The 13,359-nt window shown below is 39.5% G+C and overlaps 1 protein-coding gene across 2 annotated transcripts in view; it reads left to right on the forward strand.

Annotated features, from left to right (window-relative positions):
- The window catches only part of ntrk2a (neurotrophic tyrosine kinase, receptor, type 2a), a 108,299-nt gene that overhangs the window by 70,160 nt on the left and 24,780 nt on the right, over positions 1-13,359 (forward strand). For both annotated transcript variants that reach the window (XM_039621068.1, XM_031760329.2), the window contains exons 14-15: positions 2,329-2,517; positions 11,170-11,300. In XM_039621068.1, the coding sequence (XP_039477002.1) occupies positions 2,329-2,517; positions 11,170-11,300 (320 nt within the window). The remainder of the gene's footprint in view (positions 1-2,328; positions 2,518-11,169; positions 11,301-13,359) is intronic.

Below are 13,359 nucleotides of genomic sequence, written 5' to 3' on the forward strand. Positions count from 1 at the left end.
AAGAGGCTATGGCAGTCTGCCTTAGACACATCAGATGGTTTCTTACCAAATTACCGTTGTTTTAGCACAAAAATGTGGAGGCTGGGCTGCAGTAGAACAAAGCGGTACAAAGGGACGAATTTTGTAACTCCTGCTGGAAGCGCAGAGTCGTCAGATAAACTTCAGTTGAAATATTAACACAGCACAAAGACATGAGGTTATTTTCCTGATTAGTTGAATTAAAACTAAATTGCTTGTCATACTTTGTCCTAAATTCTACTTTCACAATACATTTTTAGGTATTTCAGATGGAATTGGAAGCTTATGAATTTTAAATGTACTGTATGTTAAACGTGTGAGCTGTACTTTAATAGCCAGTTTTCTGTGTTGATTGTAAGAACAATTATTATTGTGTAGGATTGACTTCACAGTTGTGCTTAATAAAGTGGCCACTACATTTCTAGTGCATGGTTGTATGCAAACATATTGATTGTAAGTATTAAACGGTCCAGTGAGAGATAAGGGTGCATATGCAGGAGTCAAAGGTGAGGCGAAAAAGAAACCCAGAGTGAATATCAGTGTGTACCTGTAGGCTCTTGCAAATGTAGCTGCTATTTACTGCTACAGCCTATGTGAGAAGAAGAATAAAAAGAAGATATTGTTTGCTTTGGGACTCAGTGTATGGGTACAGAAAATTAGCAGCAATGTGATGAGGGTTTACTGTCACAGACAAACCTCCTGGACTATTTTCACGGGCCTAATTAGAAACTAATAACGCCTCCATTCTGCTGCCAAAACAAACCCTTATGCTGTGAAAGGGATGGGCTCCGTGTCTGACTCACGCTACCCCACCTCTGCTTTGTTTTCGGTTAATTCATGTTAATGCTGCATCTTGTGCTTTTCAGAAATTTGAGTTGTGTGAAAGAGGAAGCCTATTCTCCTGAGACTTTTATTTTAACGAGATAATAGTGCCATCTCTGCGTCTGCATTTTCCACTTTTTGTGTCGCTTTGTTTTTTTCCACCAAGCTCCTAGATTGCTGCTTTTTATTGCATACATGAATTCCCTCTGTTACCTTCCTGCTCTGGAGGAATACACTTCATATTAGCCTTCTTTTCTTGACTTCATCATTAAATGCTGCAGCAGCTTACCTAAAAAAGCTTTCAAACTGACAAAAAGAAAACAGCTACTGCTGATAAAGTACCTAATGGTATTCTCCCATTTTGGCCCCAGTAATGGGGCACTTACCGGCTTAGTCACTCATTTTCTTCATGCAGAAATTTGTAAATTTGTTTTCGTTCAGTCAAAATGACCCAAGTTACTACATGAGCTGCTACTTCTGCCCCTCATTCATATTTCCTAGCATCTTCGCTCTTGTCAATTAACCTCATAGAGCTCTGTTGCACATTAGGATTAAAACATCTGTTGCTGACAGAGGGGAGTCATGTGCTCTGCCATTTGGACCTCCACCCTCTTTCTACCTGGATAAATACTGTTGGGTGTGGCAGGTTACTCCTGACATTGCTTACTTGCATCAGTGTCCTAGCAGGAGATGTAGTAAACAGGCTTTTTTCTCCCCTGAGGAGCTCTGTTTCAGAAAGAAGGCTGTATGAAATTCAGAATCAGTGGAGACTCGGACTGGAAATAACTCCTGCATTTAAGAATACAACTTACTGTGGTCGGGTGGTTGTTTTGGGTGTCAGTGAGACATGAAATATAATTTTAAAAATTCATTTTTTTCACATTAAAAAGAAATGTACAAAGTTTACATATGCAGTAAGGCGACCATCTAACACAGGTCAGCACTTGTTGGTCACAAGTGTTGATTCTGATTCACTTTGTTTCTGGAGCCTTGTGTTTATATCAGTGCAGCGACCATTTAATTTGTGCTGAAGTCAGCTTGAACTACAGTTGTGAATAATGCTGGAATGACAGACAGAGCTTCGCATGAAACAAAGGAGCTGCAAGGATGTGTCGTGTAATCACATCTGAGGGCAAGCTTCTTTACTGTTGTTCTGAACAGCCAGAACAGTCAGACACAAGGAAAAATACGGCTTTGCCTAAAGTAAGGGCTGAGACTTGATAATGGTTCAAATGGGGATAATAGTGCACACTTTGAGGCAATCTTTTCTTGAAGGCACTCATGTTGCTTGTCCACCAAGAAATAGCTGTATGAAAAGCAGAAAAAGAGAGCTTGCTAGAGTTCTAATGTTAGGAAGGTTTAGGAGTCTGTGGGATTTTATCTCCTCGCTGCCAGTAACAGCTTTAATTACTCCACTTGCATCCTCATACTGATCACAAGCTGGAATGCTTTTCAAACATCGCTTATCCCCATTTCTCTGCTACTTAGGACCATCTTCGGTGATCAGCAATGACGATGACTCTGCCTCTCCTCTTCACCACGTCTCCAATGGCAGCAACACTCCTTCGTCCTCGGAGATGGGCCCTGACGCAGTAATCATCGGCATGACCAAGATCCCAGTGATCGAAAACCCTCAATACTTCAGAAGCACAAACAGCCTGCTCAAGACTGACACGTGTAAGTAAAAGACTCACATATCTTTGACGTGGACCCGAATTAACTCTGATTTAGAATCAAACTTTTATCAGTTGATTACAAGCTACTGTATACATCCTTCCTCGCTGTCATGTCAGTGACCTTGGAGCTGCTGCTGGTAAAATCTGAGGGAAGAATGGGAAATAGAAAGTCTAATTATATGCATGTTTGTGTGTGGCTGTGCCCCAGCATATGTTACGGACACATTCATAAATTCAAGACTTCCATGGATGACTCATATACATACCAGAGCTAAAGAAACCAAATGATGCTAGAGCTCATTTGCCACTGGTTTAAATTTTTCAAACCAAGTGAGAATGAGAAAGTGACAAACCCGAAGTAGAAGCTAGAAGAAGAGCAGAGGGAGAGAGAAAGAGAGCCACAGACAAATAGACAGACAGAAAATGCACAAGGATATTGACCTGGTCCATCAACATGACATTATGATTATTGGCAAGTTATAAAAGCTTCTCCAGGCTTTGGCCTTGTGTTGCAGTAAATTATGGACCCATGCATTTGTGTATGTGTGTGTGTCTGTTCATGTGTGCTCATTCTGTTGAGAGCAAGGTTTAGGTTGTATAATAATGGGGGACTGGAGGTCGACCTCTTCAATCCTGCATTATAACTAAAAGACTGACTGGGATTTACAGCCAAATGACGAAGAATGAAAGCGCTTAGGATCAATGAAAGTCAATAACACACTGCGGTGTATGTGCATGTGCCTGCATGTGCGTTTTTAATATATTACAGCCATTACAACTATTACACAGTGTGTGCCTTTGACTCACAGACAGGCTGCATAAATACTGAAAGTATCTGACCGATTATTTGGCACTCCGCCTTTTCAGACCGGTACAATAGCCTTTGATGGAGACAGTTTGGCAAAGTGGCACATGGTTGAATGCCAGGAACGGAACTCTTTTTAAAGAGAGGTCTTAACCAGTTTGCATCCTGTAATATTGAATGCAGGAGGAATCAGTAGCAGGTACACGTCTCTGCTTAAATGATTGCGCAGGCCTCTTTCGCGCAGCAATAAAGCAACAATTACTCTGCTGAGATGATGGATCCACGTGTAATTATGGGAAATGTTAGTGTGCTGCAAAGCTTCGGTTGTGCAACTGTCTTTTTAAGTGAGCACCTCATTAAAAATAATGATATTAGCAGAGTTAGCATTGTTGGAAAGCAGGTCACAAACATTACAAAGGAGCTTCAGTAAAGCACACAGATTTGAAAAGGTGGTAACTGTTGTGTTTATGTTTTGCTGATCACTCACATATACATAAATTTGGGTTTACAACTAAAATATGGCGGTTATAGGTATAAGAGTATATGAACATATTCTCCCACTACATTTACTATCATGTCACACATATCTTTCCACTAAACTTCTCTGGATTTAATTTGAAGATTCAAATTTCAGGAAAACCCTTTGCAAAGTAATTCATTTCTTTAGACCACTAAGACAGAAATTGGGCCAGTCAGATAACCATGCACAAGCTTGTTTTATTAAAGACCAATTCTGAATGGTTGAGACCCAGGCTGGAGTTTCTTGAAGGTGGCAACGAACTGTTGATTTGGCTTCACTGAAAAGTGGCAGGCTGACACGTGGCAGACTGAGGAGAGTAAGGCAAACTGGCAGTGAACCTGAGACACAGGGGGCACACAGTTAAACATGGTTTCAAACAAGATCAAGAGAATACAAAAACTAGACATGTGTTGCTACCAGGTTGGAAAAACTCTGGCAGGGACTGGAGCATAGAGTCGGGCATATGGGCTGAAGGGCTTCATAGGAGATTGGATCACAGGTGCAACTGAGGAAAGAAGTGGGAACAGGATGCTGAGCCATGCCAAGACAAAGAGAGAGAACAAACAGGGGAGACTACAAGATACACAAAGAATGAGAGAGAGTTACACTCTAGACCATGGCAGCAAAAATTGTTTGAAATTTCAGGAATAATTGAACACTAGTTCAGGCAGGCCAGGAGCCAAAACTCAGTCTGCAAAACCCAGTAAATCAGCCAAATCAACTGATTGCTAGTACTTCTAGTGGTTTCCCTGAAAGTATACACATGGACAGGCAGGGAATCCAAGAACAGAGTCATGCTGCCACATATTAAAGATTGATGATAAATATGAAGGTGGTGTGAGTAGACTGTCAGCTTGCATTAGCATAAAAAATAGGAAACAGCTAGACTGGCTGCATCCCCCCCCCAAAAAACCCCAACTGTCACAGTATATAGAATACATAGAATTTATGGTAAGCTTTAATGATTGATAAATAATCCAAAAATAAACACAATTCAAGGAAGGAAGAAAAAACAATTGAGATAGAGGAGAACATAAATGCTGTAACAAAGACTAAGGGGATGGATAGGACTATTTATACACAAAGGGATGATTTGGGTGCATTTAATCAAAACAGGTGAGGACAGACAGGGAGGAAGAGAAATGTAAAGCAGGGAATGGACAATAACAAGAATACTAAAACAAGGAGACACTAAAACATGGAAGAAATCTAAGTATGTAGAGAAAAAAAAATCTCACTTCTCTTTAACATGGAGCCCAATCAACTCTGATGTAGAACTAAACATTTATCAGTTACAAGCTATAAAATAAATTTCTTCTTGCTCTTATGTGAATGACCTTGAAGCTGCTGCTGTAAGATCTGAGGGAAGAATGGGAAAATAGAAAGTGTAGGTTTGTGTGTGACTGTGTCCCAGCATATGTTAGGCCACTCATAAATTCAAGACTTTGGTGGATGACTCATACACATACCAGAGCTAAAAGAACCAAATCATGCTAGAGCTCATGAGCCACTAGTGGCTGATTCAGTTTTTTTGATTGCAAAAGCTAAAGACAACACGCAATAAAGTTGCGTGTTCTGTAAAGCGTCCTTGAATGTTTTGAAAGGCGCTTCTAAATAAAATGTATTATTATTATTATTATTGTCAATATACTAAGTGAGGTAAAAGGTCAAATGCTGTGGCAAAGATTATGGGGATGACAGGGCTATTTATACACCAAGGGATGATTTGAGATCTATGGGAACTCGTTTCTGCCACTGGACAAAAAAACCCAAAAAAACCCCCAAAAGGGCTTCCATAAGTCTTAATGTTAGGTCTCTAAATTTTGAGAAAATAACTTGAAATATCAAGTCATTAAGTTGACATTTTTATATAATTAAAAATGTTGACTATAGAGAGCAACCATGTATAATGACACTGACAAATCAGAGAGGAAAGAGAAGGTAGAGAATCTAACAAAAGACATTAAGAAAAACTTACAAAGAAAGGCAGGAAAGGTACTTAAGGCTCAAAATCACAGAAACATAATCATCTCTAGAATGACAAATCAAAACAAGAATCAGAATACAAAAATACAATAATAATAAACTCTGAAGCTAAAAACCATGAATATAAAACAACAAATGACAACCAAGCAGAGACCCCAAAACTCATATTAGCTAAGAATATAAAACCTCAAAGCAACATAAAACCCCAGCGCCATGGCAGAAACACGTGCCCACCAGCACCTGCAAAACTCAATAATGTACATTTATACAAAAACTGAAATGCTAATGACTGTAAATGAGAGGCAGAGGACTGGCTGCTAGTTATTGTACCATTTTTTGCCTTTGTGCTAAGCTAAGCTAACTGAGTTCTTGCTGGATCCAACTATATGTGTAGGGTCACATGTAGGGTCATGTAGGGTCACAATAGTAAAATCATGAACACCAAAAGTGTCTAAGCTTTTCATTGTAGTGTTTAAACTCAAATAGAGATTACAGACGACTTGATATTAATATCTGCAGTAGCGGTGTTGAAAAAGTGATTTTTCTTTCATCATCTTTCTTACATCATCCTCTTGGCTTTGTGTTCAGTACCTCTCAATTCTTCCACTGCTTCTATACGAGTTGGTCTTTTGGGCTTTGTATTTTTTGTATCTAGGGAATGGGGATTAACATCACTCTGGAAAATGTTATTCACAAGTCAACACGTACTGACTGTATTCGAAGACACCGGTTTACAAAAAACCACATGTGCATGCACGCACACACACAGGCTGACACACAAAATTTAGGTCACAATTAGCTATGCTTGCTGATAGGAGGGCACAAAGTCAGGAAAAGTCAGTGCCATGACATTATTGAAGAATGTTTGACGTTTCTGGTTGTCCTCTTCTCAAAGCATCTGTCAAACACGACTGTGTCTTTGACCTATCCTGTTGCTCAGTTCAAAGTACCGAACTCAGTTTTTCCAAGCTGTTCAAGCTGTTTTATGTCTGCATTCAACGCAATGGAAAGAATTCGGGCAGATGAGACGAAGAGGAACGGAATATGAAACAGATGGCAAACGGAGAATAATTATGTCCCGAGACATTAATTTATTTGGGAGTTCATAAGATGCTGATGAAGGATAGGTGTGAGAGGGGACTCTAAATGATGTGGTGGAAAAATGAAGGCAGGACGGCAAAAAAGGTGGAAGATGAGGGGGTCGATGGGAAATATTATTCTTCTTGATGTTAATATTGTAAGCCCTGTCATAAACAATTCATGGAAAAAGACTAATGGAGCAACAGAACAGGGGAAGAACCTGTGCCTGGATGTTAATACTTAGAGGATGCTGATTAAAAACTGATAGGTGGAACAGCAACAGGGAGAGATAAATGGCGAAACAGAGGAATGCTAAATAAGGAAAGTGAGAGTAAGATAATGAGAATAGATGGAAGAATGCAAATGAGGGAAAATGAGTGAATATGATAAGCATGGAAAACGGGTACTAATTAGGAAAAACATCAGAGAGTAAGTGTGTTAAGTCTGGTAAATGAGGAATTATATTTTAGTAGATCTTAATTAAGGATACTGATTGAGGAGAAGGGGTGTGATATGTCGCACGGCACGTGGAGACAGTGTAACAATGAAAGTGAGGTGGAAGACAGATTGTAAACTTGGCAAAAGGAAAGCAGCTACAAAGCAGAATTATTTCATGACTGAAATACGGCCATTAGAAATAAAAGGACTTATTCTTCTACGCTCTTGATAGACAATAAATGCTAATGCCTGAATACATGCAAAATAGATGCGACAACACTGGAAATCTAACCAAAAAAGACACAAAAAGAAAATTGCAGGAAAAGGTTGTGCGAATAACCACATCTTCCTGCCAAAGACTAAAAAAAAGAAAGGGAAAAAAAAAAGCGGTACGGGAAGCACTGGTCTGCAAACATCAATTTATTTGCTATTTGAGGATGTTAATTAAGGAGAAGTGGTGCAAGGCATTTTCATGGATGAATGCTTATTATACAACTGCAGTAGGAAAATGGTGCGGTGAGGTAATTAGCTGGTTAAATGGTGGGTAGCTTTCTTGTGGGGATGTGGGTTTATTGTGTGCCGTTGTTGCAAAGGGAATTGTGGTGATCAGCGACATGTTGGTTTTTTTTATTTGAGATGAAGACTCAATTCTAGGAGAAATAGATGATAAAATAATTAGTAAATGATGAAATAATTTACAAATATTCTTGACTTTTATTCATGCTGGTACCTCAGGATTACGTACTCGGGTTTAGGAGGTAGAAGTTATTCACATGCTGCTGATTTGCAAAAACGGAAAAGAACCGTAGCGTCACTTTTTCATCATGTAAACACATATTCAGATGCTTACAGGACTTATTTGATCAAACCATCCTAAACTATAAGCTGATGAGGTTTAGGCCCTTGCCATCTGAGTAAAATATTAAAAGGTGAACTGTGTTTGCAGCACAATGCATGACTTGTTTGTTTTGAAACGAAAATCTTTCCCCAAACATGACCATGATACTTTTGCTGGGTAACCACACAGCACATGGAAGAAAGAACTTCCGTATGTGGACTTTGTTGCTCTTTCAAACAGCATCGTTAGCTCTTGGCGTCTAAGATTGCTGCAAGGCACCAATGCGGACGGACACCCAGTGTGTATCCCTGTGTAAGGCAGTGGTTTCTCACAGAAACCTGTATTTGAGGCCCGGGGACAAGAAAACGTTGTCTGTTTAGTGTATCATAGATTCTACATCTGGAGTACTTCCCACCATCCTAACAGAAAGGCCAGTATGTCGTTTTTTCTTTTTTTCATTGACCGATAGAAGCTCACAGAAATCCTCCACACACAAGATATCAAAATAATAGAGAGGTTGTAGTATAGAAAACACACTGTCCTCCTTAAACCACCCACATTTTTCTTTTTGTTCCTTTTAGGCTTTTTTTGAACACAGGACAGATGGGACTGAACGATCTGCAGTCTTTTTAATTAAAATGTTTTAATTCATTTTCCTGTTTGACGTTTCCTTCCCATTAATTCACAAAGGTTACAAATGAAGGCCAAGACGGGATTTGACGGAGACAATATGCAGCCTATCGCGTGTCATAGCAAGAATTTACGAGTGTATAATTGCCTTAAGCAAAACAAAAGTATCATGTGGTCTTGAGCTCATATTTGATGCTTTTGAATATCTGATGCAGACCAGCTGTGTGTTTCTCTTTTCTCCGTAGGTCTGCAGTTACAGTATTGGGTTAGGGTGGACCTCAGTAGCTTACAGTGTCGATCGATGCAGCTTCTTCAGAGTCTAGCTGAGCTTTAATGTGATATTCTGAGTGGACAGCTTTTCTTCAAATGCACCTCTTAATCACATCACACATAAATCTCAGCTCTTGGTGTGTGTGTGTGTGTGTATGTGTGTGTGTGTGTGTGTGTCTAAAAGCGTGTGTGTATGTATGCATTTGTATTCAGGACCTAAACGAGCACAGGTAATACAGGATAACGTGTTTCTCTGCATGCAGACAGACATGGAGCACATTTGGCTGGCGATCAAAAGACGGGGCTTAACTAGGTTACTGTAAGGTCACGAGGCTGTTAATCATTCTGCAGGATAAAACCTTGTACCATAACCGGCGAGATGCCAATTTTTTTTATTTTATTTTATTTTTTTGAGAAATCAGCTGGCGTGGATTCGCGAGTTACTTAGCAACAGAGAGCAGAGTTGTCGACTCTGATCCAACTGTGGATGAGCAGAAGGCAGGAAGAGGTTAGATGCATGAAGCAAGCGGAGAGACACGTTTTTCAAATTTACATTACTGTAAAAACTGTGTTGAAATCGTAGAAGACAAAAAAGAAGGAATTTGCTTATTTACTTTTGCGTTTATATGATGCATAAATAAAGACATAAAATATGTATGCAGTAGAAAAAGATCCCCAGATATACAGTAGATACAGTTATGAGCCTTTTTTGGCTTCAAAATGAAACTGGATGAGGGGTGAAAAGAAGAGGAATCTATCTGCATGTGGATTGTGAGTGACAGAAACCATTTATTTTAACATCCTTTTCCCTTTAGAAAAACCACGGGGTTGACATGCCCCGCAGCTGTGCTTTTTGTTCAAAAAGGGGGAAAATCCGCAGCTTCGGATTAACAGGGGTAAATTGTTACATGAGTAAAGGTTATTTTAAAAGAAAACTGACAAGTTTCAGCTGATACTCCAATGTGATACTCCAAACACAAGGTCCAGAAAACAAGAAGCAACTGGGCATTTTAGAGAAGAGTAAAAATAGATTCAATTGCTCTTGTAAATACTGGGTACTTACTGGGTAATAGTGCTGAAAGAAAGTCGGTGACGAGAACATTGCTCTTACAGTGTAATTACAGACTAATAAGTGTAGAAAAGCCACACTTTATATTACAGACCTCATGCCTCATCAAGGCTGTGTGTTATGCGGTCTGTACTTTTACTCATTAGCAGACGTTACTGCAGCGTGTGGGAGAAAATACAATTTAAAGGAAGGGAGGTTTATTACAAAGACGCTGCGTGGATTTATTACCACATGTCTTCATGTGTGATAGGAGAAAATGATTGGATGATACTTGTCCTGAACTACAGCAGCTCATAGTGGGCACACTGCAGATATACCGCTCTCAAGCACAGCTACGCTAGGTCGCAATTGTTATCCAAGGTGGCAAAGGAATTTGAAAGTCATGCTATCATATGACTTCTAGAACTATGGAGCGAATTGTTTATGTCCGATAAGGCGTTTATTTCCTTTAAGGACTGAGCAAGAATAATAGTTTTGCCACATATGCACTACAAAGATGCTATATTACCACATGCTATCAAATCAACATTCAAATGTCTTCTTTTTGTGTAAAATCAGATGTCTTATGATGCAGTTTTCTTTTCTTTGAGTGAAATCAAACACCACAAAACAAATGACACCACACGGACTCACTGCATGAGTTGAAGTCATTAAAGTATAAATGGCGTGCGATCAAAGCATCAATCCTACTTTCCATCATCACTTCCAGCTCCATGTTTTTATTTGTGTACTTCAGCTTGATTTACAGTTTATCTTTTTCTGGGCCAAACAAGCACTTTTGGCTTGTTTTTCCCTCCCATTAAGCCAGCTTTCTTCTTATTGGCTGCCCATCACAAACAGAAGGTTTAAGCAGCAGGTTGGTGGGCTGTGAGCTAAGATTAGAAAAGCTCCCTAAAACTGAGCATTTGGGGCAATAGAAAAGAAACGAGGAAAAAAGATTACCCCCCTCCCCAATTTATATGCATGTGTTTGTAACTTGTACTAAAAACTTTTCCTCTTCATCTTCTCATTCTACAGTTGTCCAGCATATTAAAAGACATAACATTGTGCTGAAGAGAGAGCTGGGAGAGGGAGCCTTTGGAAAAGTCTTCCTGGCTGAGTGTTATAACCTTTCACCTGACCAGGAGAAGATACTGGTGGCCGTCAAGGTAATGTTGAAGTCCTAAAATTCCTAAGAAACATTTTTATAAATCAGAGAATTAGACTAATTAATTTCATATTGACTCCAGGGATTGTAGTGAAAACACAAACTTCTTTTTGTAGCTTTTACAAACCAAAGCCCAGAAATGTATCCTGTGTGCAGTAAAACAAATGGGTCAAGTTTCAACATGAGATATTTTTGAAAACTGCTGGTCCTACAGAACGATTGATCATGTCAAAATAAAGCTCCTAAATGGCATTATTGAAGGTGAAATTATTTTTCTGTTCCACAGTATTCAGAATTGACATCTGATACATGAAATACATTGAAAATATTGAACTGGTTCCTGAAATAGATACATGGTATTTTGAAATAAAATCCCTCACATGGCGTCAGCACAGTATTGAGAATCCATGTTGGCCTCCATTTCCTGTGCTATTGTTAGAAAGTCCCTCTTTTCAAGGGTTTCTCTGCAAGAATAAGGTGGAATTACACTCAAAAACCGCTGACTTCCGGGGTCAAATTGAATGGTTTCCTAGGGAGCATCGCATCTATGTGTCCATCGGTCTCCCCATCTAGGCTGCTTTTTCTGCTGTTCTGCAGAGAAACAGGATCTGAATGGTGAAGAACTTCTCATTAACTATACATGACCTGTGAAAGAGCCCCCTCTGCCCCTGTCCTCCTCTGTCCTCCACACCTCCAGCTCTCACCTGCAGTCTTTTATTTTCTCTCTCCTCAGTCGTCATCCTGACACTTGCCTCTTCTCAAATCCTACACCTTCTTTTCTCTTCCTACATTTCCTGTTTGGTCCCGGCTTAGCCCTGAACCACCTGCTGGTGTATGCTGCCAGCTTAGCGTTGGTTTAGACTGAACACACTTCAAAACACGGACCTGGAAATCGTGGACAGCAGCACAGTTCTTGGTTGTAGAACACGATGCTTCATTTTGCTGGCTGCATGTCAAATCTGGTCAAATGTAGGGGGGAAAAAATGAACAATTCTCAGATTTCCCCGTATGCAGTTACACCATTGAATGTTCTTTCTAAATGACAGCAGATTTGTTTTTAATTAACTAATTGACGACCTGCATACGTCAGCGTCAGTGATCCTGCTGCCAATACACTGCAATAACACAAAGTGCTGAAGGGTGATGAAAAGAGACTTTCAACAGTACTATCTCCATCTATCCATCCATCCATCCATCCATATTGCTATAGTTGTACATATACATATGGCATAACTTGAAACTAAAATAAAAAAACAGTCTCGTGAAGGAGATGCTTAGAAATCCAAATAAAGATGTGCATCGTTTCTGTTTGCAAATAAATATGTTGTCACTTCTTACCAGCTGCTTTTAATTAAAAGAAGGAGACATCAAATTAATACAGACTATTCCTCGAGGTTTTCTAGGCAAATCAAATCCCACGAGATGTTTGAACACTCAGGAGGATACACACATCTGATCTGATCACTTGAAAACAAGAGTGCTGAGAATCTGTTGTAATGACTGGATTTTAGAAACAAATTTGATTTGCCTGTGAGAGCTGTCAGTGTATTTAATTCAATCCCTGGCCAAAAATTATGGAATCGCCACACTTTGATGAAGTTCATTCAGCTTTTTTCCCCTTTTTTCTTTGAACTTTCTTAGAAATGAACAAATCATCTGACATGCAACCCCATTTCATAAATGAGTATTTAAATGGTTTGCTTTAGCTCGCTGTAAACAAGCTTCTCTTTCTGTGTTAGTGCTGGTTTTCTTTCGGCTTTTCAGTATGAAATCCCATTTCATTCAGCTGATTTCTCACAGTTGTATCACAAGCGTGAACTCCTATTTCTGCCAATTTGTTTTTTCCGTGTTTTGTCTTTGCATTTTTTTGTTTTCCAGACATATTGCTTTGAGTTTTCTGTCATTCTATGTTGTCTATATTTGCTACAGATTTTATAAACCACAATCTCCTTCATGAAGGCGCCGTATAATCCTTTCCATTGTTTGAGTAGACACCTCTCTTGTTGGAGGCCATGCTTCCTTTCAGTCAGCCAGGTGTAGCAGCAGCTTGTTAAGGCCCT

This window comes from Oreochromis aureus, linkage group 12, assembly GCF_013358895.1.
Source record: "Oreochromis aureus strain Israel breed Guangdong linkage group 12, ZZ_aureus, whole genome shotgun sequence".
NCBI classification, from domain to species: domain Eukaryota; kingdom Metazoa; phylum Chordata; class Actinopteri; order Cichliformes; family Cichlidae; genus Oreochromis; species Oreochromis aureus.